The sequence below is a fragment of the Hyperolius riggenbachi genome, chromosome 12 (assembly GCF_040937935.1).
Source record: "Hyperolius riggenbachi isolate aHypRig1 chromosome 12, aHypRig1.pri, whole genome shotgun sequence".
NCBI lineage: Eukaryota > Metazoa > Chordata > Amphibia > Anura > Hyperoliidae > Hyperolius > Hyperolius riggenbachi.
The window spans coordinates 138,490,434-138,512,138 of NC_090657.1; the positions used below are offsets into that span (position 1 = coordinate 138,490,434).

The 21,705-nt window shown below is 43.7% G+C and overlaps 1 protein-coding gene across 1 annotated transcript in view; it reads right to left on the reverse strand.

Moving 5' to 3' along the window:
• Positions 1-21,705, reverse strand: part of ZSWIM3 (zinc finger SWIM-type containing 3) — a 24,215-nt gene continuing 2,510 nt past the window's right edge. The window contains exon 2 of the mRNA XM_068263243.1: positions 1-2,800. Coding sequence (XP_068119344.1) covers positions 703-2,800 — 2,098 coding nt within the window. The 3' untranslated portion in view covers positions 1-702. The remainder of the gene's footprint in view (positions 2,801-21,705) is intronic.

Here is a 21,705-nt window from a genome sequence, read left to right on the forward strand (position 1 = left end):
TGCGTCTGCGCTGGATTGCCTTAGGTAAATATTTACCTTTCCACACTTCGGGGGACCCGGGCAGGCTAATGGAGGGATGGAGGACTGGGGAAGCCTCATTAGGATCCAGAGGCTTTCCCCTCCTGAGGTAAGTATCCCCCAGAGGAATTTTTTTATTTTAATTACAGATCCTCTTAAAAGAAAAAAATATCTCTGCAAATAGCTGAAGTATGAGTAACGGAATCTCTTTAGCAGCAATATCCCAATTGTGTGAGATTTTGCCAGACATGGGTGGGATGCAAAATGCTTGTCAGCTGGGCTTGCTCATTTTTTTTTACTGAATAGAGAAGATACAGTATGTTTTATGAAAATACAAACTAGCGATTGGTTTATCTCTCAAGCAATATTGAACAGATGAGTCTTAAGGTGCCCATTAAGGCCCCATTCACACTTGGAAGCGCAAAATGCCGGCGATTTTTGCAAGCGTTTTGCAGGAGTGATTTTTCTGTGATTTCATGCAGAAAATCACTGGACAGTGCAGCGATTTCTCCGTGATCGCGTTTAGCGCTTCTATAGCACGGAAACGCAATCGCCGGGAAATCGCCTGAAAATGGTGCAGGCTACGAGTTTGCATTTTGCGATTTTGGACTTTTTAGAATTTGGTGACAGTTGCACAGTTTGTTGTATATTTTTGTTTTGCCCAAATGTCCTCTTATAGCCGGGCTAAGCATCCAATCTGCACAGCTCATAACACCCAGAAGTCTCTTCCCCTTCCACTGGTTCTTTCTTCACCCATTTGTAGGGTGGGTCCTCAGCTGTACACTGAGCCTCTGTATCAGTTTTTGATTCCTTCTGCCACATTTCTACTATCATCTTTAGGGTGGAAGCCCTGAGTCGCATTTCTGATCTGTCACCCTGTAGGAGCAAATTAGAGAGTTCCATGGAAAGATTGGTGATCATGTTCAACCTTTTCTTGGCTTCAGCTTTTGATTTACTATGAGAAAGTACAGTGTCCCAAGTCTTTTCTTGTGACATGGGTTTTGTGTAGTCCTTATGCCAGCGAGCACAAACCATGTCACTATCAACTACACTTTTGTTTGCAAGCAGCATGCCCAAGATATGTCGGCACGGTAGTTTATAAAGGTTGTTGAAATGGCATGTGCAAGATAAGCCATCCCGAGAGACCTCATGGGACTCTTCCAGAAAACGTACAAAAACACAGTTGGTCTGCACGCTTATGAGTTGGCTGGACTTCTGAACTGCTTCCCACTCTTTAGAGCACAACTTAAAACCAAGGTCATTACAGTGTTCTCTCAAGGAAAGCGACATCTTATCCGCCACTTTTGATCTGGAAAAATTTATTTTAGGTTTAGAAGTTAATCCATCGGAAGACTTATCTTTTTGAGGCAGCAACTCCAGGTTATTAGTATTTATGATATTTCCCTGAAGCTGGAATTGTTCCAAAGGTATTGTAGCCTTGGAAGAACAAGTGCCCATTTTCCAGGGGGATTGACCAGAATGCTGTGGAGGTGGAGCAGGTTTTGGCCGTATTCTTCTCTCCTTACCTATGGGTTTAGCTATAGACTTTAAAGTAACATCTAAAGAATCATCCCTCTTGTTTTGTAGTCCCTTGGTGTTGAAACAGTCTGCAGATTCAACAAAATGCTGGATTTTCTCTTCTGTTGACATTGGTTTAAGGAGGAGGCTAGAGATGGTATCAATAACAAGGCTCAAACTGTCCATGTAAGTATTACAAGAAAGCAAGCCCTTCTTCATATGCATGTACCACAGCATTTCACATGAGAACCAGTTGGTGGAAAGTTCAGCAAACAATTCCTTGTCTAATCTGTACTGTATTTTTTCTGCTAAGAAGCTCAGTTTCTCTGGAGTAGTGCGGTAGATAGCATCCTCAATCCACTTACGAACCCAATCCTTGAAGTTAGCGGACCCCTTAATCTTTCGTTCAATGAGACGTACTGTATGGAACATAGACAGTAATATCTTAGCCGATGGAAAAGCTTCTTTCAAGACTTCTTTATGTCCAAAATACACATCGGTGTAAATTATCTTGACTTTTTGCCATTCTGGGTTGAAATATTTAAAGGTTTCCAACATTCTTAATATCTCATTTGAACTATCCTCTCTCACAAATGTAAAGTTAATCACCTTTCCCATGCGCTCTTTGTTTTCTACAAGAAAAGCAAACACAGTATATCCATGGTCCATGACTGCCTTGTGGATGAGAAGGCTTTCTGGGAACTTAACAAAAAAACCGCACATTTTACTTGTCTGAAAGCCAATCTGCTGTAATTGTTGACCCCCTATGCTTAGCAGTGCTTTAGCCCCAACATCTTTGGTTTGAAAATCTCTCATTAAATCACCCAAACGTGAAATGGCCTCCACAGCAAGGCCAACCTGAGCATGATCGGAGTTGACATTAGGGACTTCAATATCTGCCTCTTCTGAGGTTTCAGCGTCTTCTACATTAAATGGAGAGTTTCTATCCAATTCATATGAGGGAGCTAGCTGAAGATTTTCCCCATTCTTTTCCACTGATACAGTTTCACTGCAAATCTTCTTAAAAGGGACCTCCGAGTCAATGGCTTTAAGTGTATTTTTTGCCAGTGGAAGAGAGGCTGCGGTTGCTAACGGAAATTCATTTTTAGAGTGCATGTGGGTGGTACATTCATCCTTAATAACCAGTCGGTCAAGTTCGAAGTCATACTGCAAAACAAAGTAGGATGGGCAAGTGATTTCATCAGGCTTCCTTTTAACGTTGTGCCCTTGCAGTTTCGAACAGCAAAATTTTACCTGAGTGAATCTGAAAAAAAAAAAATATATATATATAAATGAATATTCAGATAACGAATAGATTACTCACTCTAAAAACCAACAGAAACAGACTAGGGGTCAATGCACAAACCATTACCGCATGCGGTAAAACAAAAAACAAAAAAACACAACCCTATTTTACTGAACATTTTGTTCAATGTCAATACATAAAGGCGATTACCACGTGGAAAACTACAATTTACCAACTTGTGGGGTAAATTAGCAAATAGTGAGGTCAATACCTCAAATTTTAATTCACACAAAATTTCACATGCAAGTCAAGTGAGATATATGGTATTTTATTTCCAGCCTGGAGGTTACAGAAGGGTGTTAAAGGGAACCCGAGGTGAGAGGGATATGGAGGCTGCCATATTTATTACCTTTTAAACAATACCAGTTGCCTGGCTGTCCTCCTGATCCTCTGCCTCTAATGCTTTTAGCCATAGACACTGAACAAGCATGCAAGCAGATCAGGTATTCTGATGCAGCCAACTCAGGTTTTACTGGATTAGCTGCATGCTTATTCCAGGGTTTTGACTCAGACACTACTCATGCCAGAAGATCAACAGGGCTGCCAGGCAACTGGCATTGTTTACAAGGAAATAAATATGACAGTCTCCATATCCCTCTCACCTCGTGTTCCCTTTAAAAAAGGAAAGAGAAGGGCAAATGGGGTAGAGAAAAAGCTTTACTATTCAGGAAAGTAAAAGTTCATGAAAATTTGTTTTCCTAATTTCAAATTTTGTAAACCCCCCCCCCCCCCCCAAATCTACAATATTAACCACTTGAGGATGGCAGTGTTAAACCCTCCTAAAGACCAGGCATTTTTTTTGCTAAATTGGCCACTGCAGCTTTAAGGCCTCGCTGCAGGGCCACACAACTCAGCACACAAGTGATTTGTCCCGTCTGTCCCCCTTTTCTCCCCACCAACTGAGCTTTCTGTTGGTGGGGTCTGATCGCTCCGCCAGTGTTTGCTGTTTTTTTTTTGGGGGGGGGGGGGGGGGGGGGTTTAAATAAATTTTTATTTTTTTTAAATTAAATTTCCCTATTTATTTTTCTCTAACTCCCTCCCTCCAGCCAGCCAATGACAGAGATTGGCTGTCATAGGCTTCAACCTATGAGAGACGATCGCTCTCCTGTGTCCCAGGGGGACAGCCGTGTCACACGGCTGTTCCCAGTACATCGCTGCCTTAGATCCCAGCGCTGTGCTATGCTAACAGACGGTGGTTTCGCTGTCTAACAGTCTCCGAGCGGTGATCACCGCTGGGAGACTGAAGGCGGAGCTCCGCCTACCAAGCAGAGATGCGTGCGCATGATAGTCTGCAAAATCCAGCCCAGGACTTGACTCCATTTGGCGTTAGACGGTCCTGGAGCTGCCGCCGCGGTCATGCCCATTGGCGTGACAGTCTTTAGGTAGTTAATGTAGTAATTAAAAATGATAGATAAGATACTAATGATTTTGGGCAGATACAAATTTTATGTTAATTTTAGGCAGCTTGGACTTGCTCTTACTTGTTCATATAATAGCAAAAATGCTGTCTGTATTGCTCTTGTCCATATAATAACAAAAATTCTGTCTGTATCTATCCATCCAGCCATCCATCTATCTATCTGGCTTCCATTTTCCATGCACTGCAATAATCCATCAAATGCCGAATTAAATACCTCATGATTACATAAAATACAGAATGAAATTCCACAGGAGGTAAAAATCTTTGTGAATTGTCATGTCAAGTTTTTTCAATAATTTACCAAACTTACCGCATATTTGAAGATCTTAGTGAATACTAAAAAAAAACAAAACAAAAAAAACAACCTACCCTCTCCTTCCCCTCACCTAACTATTGGTAAACATAGTTTAAGATATGCTCAACAATCATCATATAACCATGGCAGAGGTCAGTGGATTTCAAATGATGTGTCCCTACCCACCCCCTATCCTGTTTTGATTTAGAGGAGGGGGAACACATGCAGCCACTGCCCAGGTCTCACAATCAAAATGAAAGAGGGAGGTATGGCCAGAGGAGGAGGGGTTGGTCAGGGCAGCTATGCAAGTATGCCAGGGAGAGTTGCCCCATAATTGGGAAACTACTACAATCAGAATTCAAAGGATTCTTTTCCAAATATTACACCACGACCAAGAGTCTAGTGCAAGGGAGAGGTGGGTACAAGTTTATAACATTTTTCACTGGACGGAGGATTTTAGGTTACATAGTTACATAGTTATTTTGGTTGAAAAAAGATATACGTCCATCGAGTTCAACCAGTACAAAGTACAACTCCAGCCCGTCCCCCACATACCCCTGTTGATCCAGAGGAAGGCGAAAAAACCCCCACAAGGCATGGTCCAATTAGCCCCAAAAGGGAAAAATTCCTTCCTGACTCCAGATGGCAATCAGATAAAATCCCTGGATCAACATCATTAGGCATAACCTAGTAATTGTAGCCATGGATGTCTTTTAACGCAAGGAAAGCATCTAAGCCTCCTTTAAATGCAGGTATAGAGTTTGCCAAAACGACTTCCTGTGGCAATGCATTCCACATCTTAATCACTCTTACTGTAAAGAACCCTTTCCTAAATAAATGGCTAAAACGTTTTTCCTCCATGCGCAGATCATGTCCTCTAGTCCTTTGAGAAGGCCTAGGGACAAAAAGCTCATCCGCCAAGCTATTATATTGCCCTCTGATGTATTTATACATGTTAATTAGATCTCCTCTAAGGCGTCTTTTCTCTAGACTAAATAAACCCAGTTTATTTAACCTTTCTTGGTAAGCGAGACCTTCCATCCCACGTATCAATTTTGTAGCTCGTCTCTGCACCTGCTCTAAAACTGCAATATCTTTTTTGTAATGTGGTGCCCAGAACTGAATTCCATATTCCAGATGTGGCCTTACTAGAGAGTTAAACAGGGGCAATATTATGCTAGCATCTCGAGTTTTTATTTCCCTTTTAATGCATCCCAAAATTTTGTTCGCTTTAGCTGCAGCGGCTTGGCATTGAGTACGATTATTTAACTTGTTGTCGATGAGTACTCCCAAGTCCTTCTCCAAGTTTGATGTCCCCAACTGTATCCCATTTATTTTGTATGGTACTAGACCATTGGTACGACCAAAATGCATGACTTTACATTTGTCAACATTGAACTTCATCTGCCATGTATGTGCCCATATAGCCATCCTATCCAGATCCTGTTGCAATATGACACTATCTTCCTGAGAGTTGATGATTCTGCACAATTTTGTATCATCTGCAAAAATAGCAACATTGCTCACTACTGCATCTACTAGGTCATTAATAAATAAATTGAAAAGCACTGGACCCAGTACAGACCCCTGTGGGACCCCACTGCTAACAGTCTCCCATTTTGAGTACGATCCATTGACCACAACTCTTTGTTTTCTGTCCATTAGCCAGTTCCCTATCCATGCACACAGACTCTTCCCCAGTCCTTGCATCCTCAACTTTTGCACCAGACTTCTGTGGGGAACAGTGTCGAAGGCCTTTGCAAAGTCCAAGTATATCACATCTACAGCATTCAATATCCACATTAGCGTTCACTACCTCATAAAAGCTGAGCATGTTAGTCAAACAGGACCTGTCTTTAGTAAACCCATGTTGATGCTGAGAAATAAGATTATTTTCTACTATGAAGTCATGTATAGTATCTCTTAGTAACCCCTCAAATAGTTTGCATACAACTGATGTTAAGCTTACAGGTCTATAATTTCCTGGATCAGATTTTTTGCCCTTCTTAAATAATGGGAAAACGTGGGCTGTACGCCCGATCCACTGGGACTCTGCCAGTTGCAAGAGAGTCACAAAAGATAAGATAAAGGGGCTTAGCTATAACTGAACTTAATTCACTTAGGACCCAAGGATGCATGCCATCCAGGCCAGGTGCCTTGTCTATTTTTAACTTATTTAGTCTTGCCTTTACTTCTTCCTGCGTTAAGTATTTAATATTACAGTTAGAAGATTGAGACTCTTCTGCCTCTGTAATTTGCAACAGTGCTGTTTCCTTTGTGAAGACAGAAGCAAAGAAAGCATTTAATAACTCTGCCTTACCTTGGTCATCCACCATTGAGTTCCCACCCTCATCCTTTAGGAGTCATATACAGTCAACCTTTCATTTTTTAGAGTTGATGTACTTGTTATATGGAGTTCTTCCATATTTACAGGAATTTCACTCACAGGTACAGGTAGCACTCACAGAAATGGCTAGGCTTAATTTTAGCCTAAAGCAAGTTGACAGGCATCTTTTACATATGTTTACCACCAGTGGAGCGCACTGTCCTTAGATCACCCCAATAGTTGTATACAGTAGCTCTCAATTTCACTGTACTCTCTAATGTGATCCTCATGGTCAGAGCTGGATATTACACCTTAACGTAAACATACAAAAAAAAACACAACATGGTGTAACCTGTTTCAACATACAAAAAAAAAAAAAAAAAAAAAAAAAAAAAAAGATGATCACCCTTTGACAGACATTCAGCGCACAGACATTCAGCAGTGACAAAGGCGGACATATAGACATGCACGCTATGTTAAAGCATGTTGGTAAGCGAGCTATACATGCTTGGGAGAGGTCTGCGGCTCTTAAATATGCACTTAGATACGTCATCGTAGTGTTGAGATGGCGGCAAGGGAGGAAGGTGGGTGGAGGTATGTTAAAGAGAATCTGTACTCTGAAATTCTTACAATAAAAAGCATACCATTCTATTCATTATGTGCTCCTGGTCCCCTCTGTGCTGTTTCTGCCATTCTCTGCTGCAAACCTGGCTTGTAATTGCCAGTTTTAGGCAGTGTTTACAAACAAACTAACCAGCTTCTAATAGGCTCAGCTAAGCAGAGTGTGTTAGTCACACAGAGCCTGCAGGGGGTGTGTACAGCTTCTAGCTAATCACAAGCAGCCCTGCACATTCCAGTCTGACTGCCTCAGCCTGACTGTGCCGACTATAGAGAGAAGATTAGATCATATAACAGAGATAACACAGCTACTGTGCAATTAGGAAAAGCTGCAGTAAGCCAGACCACATTAGAAAAGGCATAGGAACTTATAGCATAGAAGAAATAAAGATAAACAATTTGTTACAGAGTCTCTTTAAGTAGTTATGTGCTGGCTATACATGGGCTTGGAGTTGGACCCACAGCCCCTGATGAGTCATTAAATGAGATCGGTAGGGCGGAGCCAGGGTCAAACATGTTGAACCAGCACGAGTAGGGAGGAAGCGAGACGCTGAAATCTACCAGGCGGGGAGATGGTGATCTACAAAGCGGTATTATTGCTATTTACATGTACGGGCAATACTGTTTTTAGGATGTTTTATTAAAGAGGTTTTATACAGGATAACCCTCTCTGAGTTTGCCTGCAGAGCCATATACAGAGAAGCCTAGGTTGCAGACACTGATTGATCCTTGACAGCAGTTTTCTGGTGCAGGGCAGTTTCTGGGCACTGGTAGTCCAGGCAACTGCCTGGAGCGCCCACAATGCAGAGGGTGCACTGTTTAAATTACCCGCGGCATGGTCCCTTTAAAAGCCATGGGCAAGTTCTCTCTCCGCAGTCAGTATGTCCACATACAACAGCTTGAAACAGTGGCAAGACTGGACTGGCACTTGTTTGAGAAAGGAGGAGAGTGACATGGGAAAAGATCTAGGGAGCATACAGAGCATGCAGTTCCTGGCCTTGAAGGTCACACCCCCCTCATATCAGAACAGTCACACCACTTAAAGTGGAGCTGTCAGCCATACTATCTCAGAAAAAAAAAACACATATATAAGTAGATAAATACTTGCTCTACTTACATAACATATGTATTGCACTGTCCACATTTTGATGTTAGTGATTTTTCTACAGGAAAAAAAAAAAAAAAAAAAAAAAAAAAAAGAGAAAAACCTGAGCATTTCCCATTTTAAAGAGAGTCTGAAGCGAGAATAAATCAAGCTTCAGACCTCATAAATAGCAGGGGCACGTGTGCCCCTGCTAAACCGCGGCTTAACGGGGGTCCCTGTCCCCCCAAATCCCCTCCGTAATGCGGGGGAGCGCTTCCTGGTTGGGGCAGGGCTGACCGCCGCAGCCCTGCCCCGCGCGCGTCTGCCAGCGCGTATCTCCGCCTCTCCCCCGCCCCTCTCATTCTTCCTTCACTGAGAGGGGCGGGGGAGAGGCGGCGATGCGCCGCTGACAGACGCGACTGAAGGCAGGGCTGCAGCCGTTAGCCCTGCCTCCAGGAACGACCAAGTCTGCGACCAAGTGTCGCAGTGGGGGGTTTGGGGGTGAAGGGACCCCCGTTTAGCGGGGCTATAGCGGCGGTTTAGCAGGGGCACACGTGCTCCTGCTAACCCTGAGCTCTGAAGCGAGATTTATTCTCGCTTCAGAGTCTCTTTAAGTGTGGCTATTTTGAAGCCAATTCTGATGTCATTTCCTGCCCTACTCTCTTCTGCCCGATTTGCCCACCCTTCACTATAGAAAGTGCATTGTCTCAGCATGAGAAATATTGGCCAATCAGAGAGGAACAGAGGTGTGGGAGGGGAAAAAAAAGAGGGAAAGAGGCTTCAGCCAATCAGGCTGCATTAGTTAAGTCTGAGGGGAAATAGAGAAGCAAAAAAGGTCAACCCAGCATGCCCTGCAACTTCCTTTTTGTGTACCAAATAAGAGTCAGGTAAACTGGGAAATGATCATTTATCAACAAGAAAAGTAATAGAGAGTTTAACTTTTGGATTGCCTGGTTAGCATCCTTATTACTGGTTTACCAGATAAAAATAAAGTATTGATTTTTGATTTTATACCCGACAGTTACTCTTTAAAAAGCAGGGAAAAGAGCCAAGGAGCGCGCCTTGCTGAAAATGGAGCAACAAGGAGGGCAGCACCCAGTGACCTCACCTGAAACTCCCTCCCCCGCAGCACTCCGCAGTGACCTTTCCTGATACCCCATCCATCAGCAGATATGGATCCAAGCATAATATATCTTTAAAAGAGAGGGAAGCACTCGTGAGGTTATAGAATGATAACAGCATCACGTTTAAAAAGGCTGATAAGGGGGATCCCTGGTTGCACAAAAAAGTGACGTGTACATCGAGGAGCTGCATAAACATGTTAATGATGTGGGAACTTATAGACAATTACCAGGGGACCCCTCCACCAAGATTAAGGATGGAATTGACCTTTTTCTTTTTTTTTGATGGAGGCTTTTGAGGAGGGCCATATTTCTAATACTTTGAAATCTGCATTGACTAAAGCTCAATATAGGGTCCCAGTGATGTATACTCTACCCAAAGTGCAGAAGGATACCATGCACCCCCCGGTCGCCCCACAGTTTCGGCATCTAATTCATTACTAGAACCCCTGGGTGTATACTTTGATAGCCTCTTGCAACCTATTGTAAAAAACAACATATACTGCCTGAAAGACACTACCAATTTTCTTAATTATATTGATAAGATGGATAAGAAAAACATCAGGTTTCTGGTAAGTTTGGATGTGGTGAGTTTATACACTAACATACCACATACTGAAGCCCTACAATCCATTGGAAGGTCACTCACACATGACAACCACCCCAATTTGAATGCACCTTTTGTTATGGGACTGTTGGAGTTATGCCTATGCTCTATTTTAGGGTGAGACAAGAGTTCTTTTTGCAGATCAGGGGTGTTCCGATGGGGGCCCCTTATGCGCCCACTCTAGCTAATATTTTTATGGGAGACTTTGAAGCAGAATACATTTTGGGGAATAGAATTTTTCGTAAATATGGGACTGCATACTGTAGTTTCATAGACTATTTTTCTGCTGGAATGGCCCAAAAAATATGCTGCTGGAATTTAAGGAACTGAATATGTGCCACTCCACTATAAAATTTACTTTGGAATATTATACGCATGAATTGCATTTTTTGGATGTTAAACTATTTTTTGATGGTATCACGTTGCACACTGACCTCTTTAAGAAAAAAACTGACAGAAATAACGCATTATTAGCAACGAGTTGCCACCCACCATCCCTGATACGAGGGCTTCCTAAGAGCCAATTCATAAGGACAAGGAGGATTACATCTACAGATGAGGCTTATCAGAGACAAGCTGGGAGACTTATAGAGAATTTTGCAACAAGAGGTTATAGAAGGGAACTACTGCTTGAAACGGCTCAGAATGTAGCTACCCTAAGACGTGAGGATCTTAGATCCAAGTCCACATCAAAAAGAGAGTATGCCAGAGATGTACAATTCATCTCGACTTTCGACAATCATGCGCAGCTGGTCAAACGCAGTATTTTAAATAACTGGTCAATAATTAAAGCAGACCCACTGTTGTCGAGGTTATTTCCAGCACCCCCATCTTTTGTGTATAGGAAAGGAAAAAGTATCTGGGACACTTTAATAAAAGCAGATATAAGAAAGAATAAAATCACAGAAGGATACTTTCTTACCAAAAAGGAAAGGAACTTTCCCCTGTATGAATTGCCAGAACTGTTCAAGTATCATTAAGGGTGATCATGTTAGGCACCCACAAAAGGGCATAAAGATAGGCATAAATGGAAACTTCTCATGTACTACCACAAATGTCATATTTTTTAAAATGCCCATGTGGTATGGGCTATGTGGGGCAAACCTCCAGAGCCGTTAGGGTCAGGATCAACGAGCATCGAAGTAACATTCGTTTGCATAAAAAGTATGTTAATGACCCTGAGAAAAAATGTGATTCCCCACAGGCAAACACTACTATGAATGTGGCCATACATCAGGGGATCTTCACTGGTGCGTTCTGGAGAAAGTTTTCGTTAATGAGGGCAGTGATGGACAAACAACTTTACTCAGAAGAGAGTGTAGATGGATTGACAGGCTGAGTACATTGTCCCCTAATGGACTCAATGATGATTATAGTTCGAGATGTTTTTTGTGAGAGTATACTGTACTTTTAAGTGCTAATTTATGCATGTCTCTCCTTCAACAATTAAGCTTGTACCCGCCCCTTGGGGGGGGGGGGGGTGTTTTAATGTTTCCATATAATGGTGGATTGGTAATTGTTTTGTAACACTTGATAAAGGCCGCCATGCCGAAATGTTGTGTCTCATTGCTATGGTGGAAATAAATACTTAAGCTATTTGCACAAATCCAGGTGGAGACCCAGCTATCTTTTCTTTATTGTATCACTGTCCCACACTCTTGGTGGATCCAGGTGTATGCTGGTTGACTCCCTGGTAACAAATAATTTTTTGTGGTTGAACTTGCAGTCTGCCGCTACTGTACCCCCTCCAGCAGCACCCAGTGACTTCTTCCCAATCCCCAGCAGCACTCTGTGACCACCTGTTATCCCTCCAGCAGCACTCAGTAACCTTCCCTGACTCCCCCAGCAGCACCCAATGACCTCCCCAAGCCCCAGTAGCACAGTGACCTCTCCTGAGCCCCCCAACAGCACACCGTTATCTCCCCCCCCACCAGCACCCAGTGACATCTCCCCAACGTTCTACCATATTATTATTATGTATTTTTATAGCACTGACAGTATGTAGTTATGTCACTGACTGTACCCAGAAAAGCTCAATCTAATCCAGCCATACTCAGTCTTCTGTCCAACCATATTATTATTATATATTTATATAGTGCTGACATCTTCTGCAGCACTTTACTACAGATCACATAGTTATATCACTGGCTAATCTCAGAGGAGCTCACATTCTAATCCCTATCATAGTTATATCTAATAATTTCACTATAGGATTGTTTTAGGGGAAACTAGTTGACTTTTTAGTATACTTTTAGGTTGTAATGCTGGGCATAGACTGGTCAACCGGCGGCTCGATTAGCCGCCGGATCGACCCCAGCCGCGTCCCCGCGGATCGATTCAGTGTTGCCAACTCATCCCTTTAATTACTGACACATATGATTTATACAGGTTTCGTGGCTAGGTAGATGCAGTTAAGGCACTGATTATGTGTAAGTAGCCCCAGAAACTGTATAACTTAGATGTGTCAGTAATTAAAGGGATGAGTTGGCAACACTGGATCGATTCCCGCTCATCCCCGAATCGAGCGGGCGCGGGTCGAGCGGCCTGATCGGGCCAGCTGAATATTATCAGCAGGCCGGATCAGCTGGTCGATACATCGTACAGAAACGTACCGTGTATCCCCAGCATAAGATAATATGAAATGTCTAAATGAAATGAGGGATAGGATAGAAACTACATGAAGATTTTGCAAAGAATAAAGAAGGCTGGGTCTCCACCTGGATTTTGCAATATTAGCTTAATTTATTAGTGGTACCATAGCCACAGAAAGCACAACGTTTGGACACACAGACCTTTGTGAAATGCATTTGACACTAATAAATGAAGCTAATACTGCAAAATCCAGATGGAGACCCAGCTTTCTTTATTCTTTGCATCTGACTGTACACCTGTGGGATCTGGGTGTATGCTGGTTGACTCCCTGGTGCTACGACTGTCAGTGGTTGGAGCTCTGGGGCAATCCTTTTTCGACCTGACCAATGTTCAAACCTAAAGCCGCATCTACACGAGTAGATGCGGCCGCGATGCTCATCAATCGAGCCGCATAAGATCCGACAGGACGGATCTCCGCACCGCCGATTCCCTGCTCGCTCCCCGCGAGGGGACAATGGCAGGGAATTGAGCGGAAGATAAGCGGCGCCGGCGGGGAATCGAATGCGACGCACGCGCGGCGAGCGAGGAAGCCGGATCGCAGCCTCATCTACCCGTGTAGATGAGGCTTAAAACTCAGCACTATAATACATCAGTGCTCTCCACTATGCCTCTATTCTGCTCATATCTGCTCATGCATGTCATCAATTCTGACCCTCTACTACCCTTCCTCCCTCCATTTCACTCCTCTTATCTCTCTACACTATCAACACAATGTGCTTATCTCCAGAATGGGTTAAGGCGCATACACACGTCTGATTCCTGCAAACGACGGGTCATCAGACCCGCCCGCGGGGCGGCCGTTCTGCCGACAGTTTGTCGGTGTGCACAAGCAGATCAGTCAAAATCAGCCTTATCAGCCTGCCGACAGACTGTACACACTGACAAACTGTCGGCAGACCGGCCGCCCCGCGGGCGGGTCTGACGACCCGTCGTTTGCAGGAATCAGACGTGTGTACGCGCCTTTATGAATCTCACAGAGCTGATTCACACTACAAGAGCTTTTTACAAACTAGAGATTTAGAAAAATCTCTTGCTAATGCAATGTTATGAGGGATTTTTACAAAATCACATCGCTCCAGTGAGAAAACACACATAGGATAACATTAGCAAGAGCTTTTAAAAATCACATAGCACTTAGAAAAGCTCTTGTAGTGTGAACGAGCCCTAAATTATTGTACTCTCACTATGTCAGTGCTTCAATGTCACGATATAGCCACTTCAGTCCTAACCTTACAAGCGGTAACATATTCACATCCCATAATGTTTGTGAAAAAGTATTCTGAAATGAAGACCTTGCTTGATAATCTAATAATCTGTGCCTGCAATGTAAAGGACATAATATCTTAAATTGTTCTGTGTGAACATGATGTTGGGACTTGTCATGTGGTTGCTGTTTTTATTTGAGGTGCATAGTTGCAGCATGTGCTGTATGGCATACAGAGCTGGATCATGCACAAGGCAAACCTAACCTGGGGCCTGGAGAGAGTCTAGGGGCCTGGTGAATGCAAGCCCCCACCAAATCTAACAAAATAAGCCAGATGACCATCAGTGGAGGGCTAAAATTGTTATCTTGCATAGGGCCCCATTTCATAGTAATCCTTTTCTGATAGCTTATGGTTTATATATCATATGTGAAGTGTTCTATAGTGTGGGTGATGTGTGTGAGTGTGTCACAGGATTTCTTGCCGGATGACAAAAAGGCTAGAAACGCCCCTGTTCTGGGGAGCAGGAGGAACATGGCGGGGGCACGCCTAAAGGTCACTGGCGCACGGAAGGGGTTGTTCCGGGTGTCTGGAACCACCCCCTTGCACCTAGACCGGAAGTGCCTCCGGAATCTGAGCAGCGGCAGCCACTGAATGTAATAGTGCAGCTGCCGCTTGCTCATGTGTGTGCGCAGTAGGGGGGCCCGGGGCCCGCTAGCCGTGTGGGGGGGGGGAGCGCTGTCACCCTCCCTATTGAGGGACCCCCCAGCCAGATATGCTGCTTCTTCCCCGCAGTCTCCCGGAGCCATCGTGCCGTGGCCCTGCACTCTGCCTGTCAGCGCGGGAGATGTGCTGCAGGAGGATCATCGGGGAGCTGGTGCCAGATGCCAGGAGAGGAGAAGACTTCTGTCAGGTAAATGATTTGTTGTTTTTTTTTCACAGGTGCATTTTTTTTCTAGTTTCTGCCGCCCACATTACGATTTTCAGGTGTCTGCCGCCCACATTACGATTTTCAGGTGTCTGCCGCCCACATTGCGATTTTCAGGTGTCTGCCGCCCACATTGCGATTTTCTGGTGCCTGCCGCCCACTTTACGATTATTTTCTGATGACTGCTGGCTGCTGCCCACATTACGATTATTTTCTGATGGCTGCTGCCCACATTACGAATATATATATATATATATATATATATATATATATATATATATATATATATATATATATATATATATATATATATATATATATATATATATATATATATATATATATATATATATATATATATATATATATACACAGATGACCCCCATTTATCACACAGGTAGCCAGATGAGGCCCCCCCCCAGTTAGGACCAAAAGAGACCTATCAGGAACCCCCCCCTTGAAAATCCTGGATTTGCCCCTGAAGGTACATACACACGTCTGATTTTTCCAAACGACCGGTCATTTGGAAAAATCAGACGTGTAAGTACCTTAAGACTGGAGGTGGTGCCCATTCCTACAAGTTTGTCCCCTCACCAAAAAAACTGTGCGTCACAACAGGGTGATATTTGTTTTCATGTTGAATCAGTTTTCACTATGTTGTGTTTTCTGTATGTTTACATGAACGTGTAATATCCAGCTCTGAGAGTAGAATTGAGCGCTACTGTATACAACTGGCACTGGAAAAAACAGATTGGGGTAATCTTTTTAACCACTTCCGGATTCTCGGCGCGTATATGTACGTCCCTGAATCCTGAAGTGTATTCCATGGATACGAGCGGCCGTTCCATGTCAGTTCACGGAGGGTGTCTCCGTGAACACCCTGCGAGCAAATGTAAACACACGGGGAAGATCTTCCCCGGTGTTTACATGTATACGGCGTGCGCAGCAGCGCCGTAGAGGAGATCGGTGATCCCCGGCCTCTGATTGGCCGGGGATCGCCGGCATCTGATAGGCTAAAGCCTATCCCATCAGGCGCAGGACGGAAATCCGTCCTGCGCCGCTCACAGGGGGAGGGAAGGAGGCCAGGAAGCGCTGCGGAGGGGGGCTTTGAAGAGCCCCCGCAAGCGCAAGTAGCCGGCGGCGATCAGACCCCCCCAGCAGGACATCCCCCTAGTGGGGAAAAAAGAGGGGGGGGGGTGGGAAGTCTGATCGGCCTGGCTGCAACCTGATCTGTGCTGTGGGCTGGAGAGCCCACGCAGCACAGATCAGCACAAAATTTCATGGTATAGAAGTGGTTAAACAGTTGCCTGGCTGTCCTCTGGTTCTTGTGGCTTTAGTAATGTCTGAACCATATTCAAATAAGATGAGGGAGGCACTCTTGCTTGGCAATATATCTTAGGTGTACACCGGAGTATGAATGAGAAGCTTGAAAATGTGTGTGTAGTATTGTGTACAATATAAGATCTATTGCCAAGCGAGAGTGCCTCTCTCATCTTATTTGACTGTGTTTATTGTATCAATTATTTTCTTTAACCTTAGTAAAATTAACCTGAAAATTTGGCAAGGTTGCTGGAGAGATACACAAAGAGTGCACTTCTCTTACATCAGACTGGCCCCGACTGACAAAAGTGACAGGACCCGGTACCGGAGCTGTAGACAGCGGAGGACGGCGGCGTGTGAGAGATCCGCGGGGATGGGGCTGGAGGAAGCCCCTGGTATGTATAAAACTTTTAGTAAGTGTCAGTTCTGGTACACTTTAAGGATATTCTATAAGGGATGCTAATACAGTAATTCTAAGTTAATGTAAAGGTTATGCTCATTCTAGATCTATTAAAATTTGTGTGCAGTATATGGGGGGGGGGGGGTTCAATCCAATCAGCTGTCCCCTCCGTGGTAGCCAGCGACCTAGCTGCTTCTACTTGGGTACACGCTTGCGCTCAGGAGTAGCAGTATCACTGCGCCTGCACAGAACGCTCCAGGAAGCATGACTGGGTGCGGCATGTGTGCGCACCTGCACATGTGTAGAAGCAGCCGGCCACTACAGAGAGGACAGCTGACGACTGGGTGACTAACTGTGCCAAGGAACACAGACATCTAGGGGCTGGAAGAGGTCCCAGGTAAGTAAAGCTGCAATACTTTACTACGCTTCATGTATCCTTTAACCACTTCACAGCTCCAGTACAGTATATCTACTCCCCTGCAGACTTCATCTAACCGCCCAGGGGAGTAAATATACGTACTCCCGCTGCTACCACTGCTGAAAGCGCTCCCGCTTATTTGTGCGCTCGTTCATGTTGCCATCTGCCCGCCAGGAGATCAATGAATGAGAAAGCAATTCCTAATCATTGATCTAAGTCCCCGTAGCAATTATCGGAGCCTTTTATGAGAAGCTGCACGATCATTCTAATAAATAAAAGTTTCCCATCTTTAGTACACTTCCTGTAAGCATACATATTTCGCTTACAGGACATATAACAAAAAAAAAACTGAGGCCATCTTGTGGCCAAATAGTAAAACTACATCTAAAAGTACTTTTTTTAAATGCAAAGACCTGTTTTTACATTTTAAATTAACCCCTTACCTCCCACACTCCCCAATAGTTACCAACATTTTTTTTGTAAAAAAATACAATGAAATAAATTTACAATTTTAAAAAATGCATTAATAGTTTTCTTAGGGACTGAACTTTTTTAATATGTATGTCAAGACGGTTTAATACTGTTACTTTATAAATTATGGGCTTTTTATTAATGATGGATGCAAAACTGAAAAAAAATGCATCTTTATTTCCTAATAAAATATTGGCACCAGACATTGTGATAGGGACATCATTTAAATGGTGTAATAACCGGTACAAATGGGCACATTATTTATGTGGATTTTAATTACGGTAGCATGCATTATTTAAAAATTATAATGGCCGAAAACTGAAAAATAAGGATTTTTTTTCAATTTTTTTCTTATTTTTCCATTAAAAAACATTTAGAATAAAAAAATTATTGGCATAATGTACCACCCAAAGTAAGCCTAATTAGTGATTAAAAAAAACACATTTAACACATTTTATTCTGATAAGTAGAGATAAAGTTATTGGCAAATGAATGTAAGGAGCTGAAAGGTGAAAATTGCTTGGATGCTGAAGGGGTAAAACCCCTCAGTTGTGAAGTGGTTAAGGTTAGATTTACAGCTAATATGCTGTGTCAGCACACCAGTTGATGCTCAGCTGTCGTGCCAATGCAATTAATGGCAACATATCCGTTACAGCGCACACTGCACTGCTGTATGCATTTTCCTGGATGACCTCAACTGAGCACACTGTTCCCTTCTTTACCTCATCTGCTGGAAGCCACTCTCATTACACCTTTTCTTCCCTCCACAGCAACAGAACTCGATACTTAGCTACAGCCCAGAGACACATCTGTATAGCATTTGTCTGAACTGTCGAGGAGCTAGCTTTTATCTGTCAGTCCCTACTGGTGAAGAATTGCTTTAGAATAACTGGCAGGAAGGGGAGTAAGCAGGCAGTAGAGGTTGCTAATGATCTATGAATTTGTGTAGCATCCATTTTCCTTTAATGTTTTGCAAAACAAAAGCTACTTGTGTAAAAAAAAAAAATGCAGTCAAAGCAAACATGTAAGGAAAAAGTTTAAAAACAGACACTTAAAGGTAGTTCTGCTTCGCAGTACACTCCGGACAACGTGGACTTGATGGACAATGGCGCTTGAGCAGACGCAGTAGAGTACAACCTCGTGATGTCAGCCTCTGCACCGACAGGGACCCCGGGCCAGCAACTGAGAGCAGAGCTGCGGCGTGGGACATAGCGGCTGCTAGGGGCTGGAGGAAGCCCTGGGTAAGTAGTTTTGTTTTTCTATAGCCTGGACATTTCCTTTAACAGTGTGTGTACAGACATCTAATTTTGACTGGCCAATCTTACCATGTAGTATGAAGGCCAGCAGATTTTAAATACTATAAACAGATTGGGCTCTATTCACAATACTTAAATGTCTTATTTATCCCCTAATAAATATAACCTTTCAACACATTTACAAGCAAAATGATCACTCAAAGTAAGTTGTTCCTGATTAACTTCATTTCAATATTACTATTACATTTTTGCTCTTAGCTTAAAAAAGTAACATAGGTAAGGTGAAAACAGAGGAAAGCGGGTGAAAAAGCTTTGTGAATCATGCCCTTTGTATATGTAAGCTCTCATATTACATGAAAGTGCTTAAAGTGAACTTAACAATTTATGCCTTGCGGATGTGAGCTTCACTTCCGCAGCAGCAGCTGCTACAGCCGCAGGGACGTGCTAGTGACATCCCTGCAGTTTGTGGGGGTTTGCACGCGATCGCGATGTTGCCGGCAACAGGGGGGATTGGCTGCAGGGGACAAAAGTCCCCTGAGCCAATCCGTACATGTCCGCCGAGAATAAACACGTGTTTATTCTTAAATAGAGCCGCCGCACTTCCCCCCGCTGACGATTTCCGTCGTCCGATCATTAGATTTATGAATGGGAACTTTGTTCCCATTCATTAATCTCCCCGCAGGCCACCCGTGATGCAGGCTTCCATTGAAGCCTGCGTCACTTCCTTAGTAACAGTGTAGCAACACATTGTTTCCTATGTAGCATACTTGTACGCTACATAGGATTTTGCTCAGCGGGGACATCTTGTGGCCAAATAGTGAAATTACATCTACTGACTTTAGGGAATTAAAAAAAAAAAATGTATATTTATGTCAAGAGGGCATATTATAAAATTATGGGCTAAAAATTAGCAATGGATTAAAAACTGAAAAAATGCACCTTTATTTCCAAATAAAATATTGTCACCATACATTATACTATTCCCAATAAAATGCATTTAGAATGAAATAATTCTTAGCATAATGTACCACCTAAAGAAAGCCTAATTGGAAAAAACAAGGTATATACCGTAAGTAGTGATAAAGTTATTGGGGAATGAAAGGGAGGATCGCTGAAATGGGAAGATTCCTCTTGTCCATAAGGTGAAAGATACCCGTGGGCAAGTTGAAGAGACACTGAAGCGAAAAAAAAAATATGATATAGTGAATTGGTTGTGTACTATGAATAATTACTAGAAGATTAGCAGCAAAGAAAATATTCTCATACTTTTATTTTCAGGTATATAGTGTTTTTTCTAACATTGCATCATTCTATAATATGTGCAGATTACACAACACTCAGCATTCAAAATGAGTCTTTCAGAGCAGTCTGTGAAGTAATGACCTCTCCTCTAGCAGAGGAAAAGTAAACAGTTCACTTACAGTTGAGATAATAAAAGTCAGATAACAGCCCTCTCCACCACTAACTTAGTCTGAGAGCTTAATGGCTTGTTTGCATAGAGATAACAACTGGAGTTTCTCAACTCTTCCTGTACTGGAAACAATTAAGGTGGCCATACACTACTTCCTGTACTGGAAACAATTAAGGTGGCCATGTTGGTCGATTTGCCATCAGATTCGACCAACAGATAGATCGATAGATCCCTCTCTGATCGAATCTGATCAGAGAGGGATCGTATGGCTACCTTTACTGCAAACAGATTGTGAACCGATCTCAGCCTGAAACCGTTCACAATCTGTGGTGGTGGTGGTGCTGCCGCCGCTTCCCCCCATCCCGCATACATTACCTGCTCCGCCGGCGCGACTCCCGGGTCTCCGCTCTTCTTCTCCGTCTCCACTCTGGTCTCCAGGTCCAGCATGCTTTACTTCTTCCTGCCAGGACAGGAAGAAGGGAAGCATGCCGGAGACCAGACCAGAGCGGAGACGGAGAAGAAGAGCGGAGACCCGGGAGTCGTGCCGGCGGAGCAGGTAATGTATTGCAGCTCTATTGCGTCGGTCGTCGGGCACTTGAACGCCGCTAGCGATGCACTCTTTACCCGCGGGCGATCAACGGTTATTTTCCGCACGGCGCGATCGACGGGATCGGACGGAATGGATCGAAATTCGGCGTGTAGCGTGAACGATTGGCAGCAGATTCGATCCCAGTGATCGAATCTGCTGTCGAAACGGGCGCAAATCGGGCCAGTGTATGGCCAGCTTTAGACTGATGTATCTGATCTTAATGTTTTATTTCTTAGCTGTACTACACATACAAATCATAATATTTTTTTTCCGCTTCAGTGTCTCTTTAAACATAAATGGAAAAAAAAGGTTTTACTTACCTGGGGCTTCTACCAGCCCCCTGCAGCCGCCCTGTGCTCGTGCTGTCAGTCACTGATCCCCCGCTAAGTTTAGTTTTCCTCGTTTGGCCAGTCCATGACCACTGTGCCTGCCCTGACAGCACGCATCCTCGATCACACTCCCAATGCCTTTGGGAGCTTACTGCGCCTGCTGTGATCGAGGACGCGCACAGCCAGGGCCAAGCAGGCACAGTGGCAATTGACTGGCTAGTCGGGTTAAAACTAAACTTAGCCAGCCAGTGTCGGAGGACCGGAGGATCTGTGACTGACAAGCGGGCACAGAACGCCTGCAGGGGCTAGAAGAAGCCCCAGGTAAGTGAAGGTTTCATTTAAATTGGCCAACTACTGGCCAATCTAAATTGTATGGGCGTACAACCCCAAAGTAGTGGAAAGCCTCTGGATAGTCC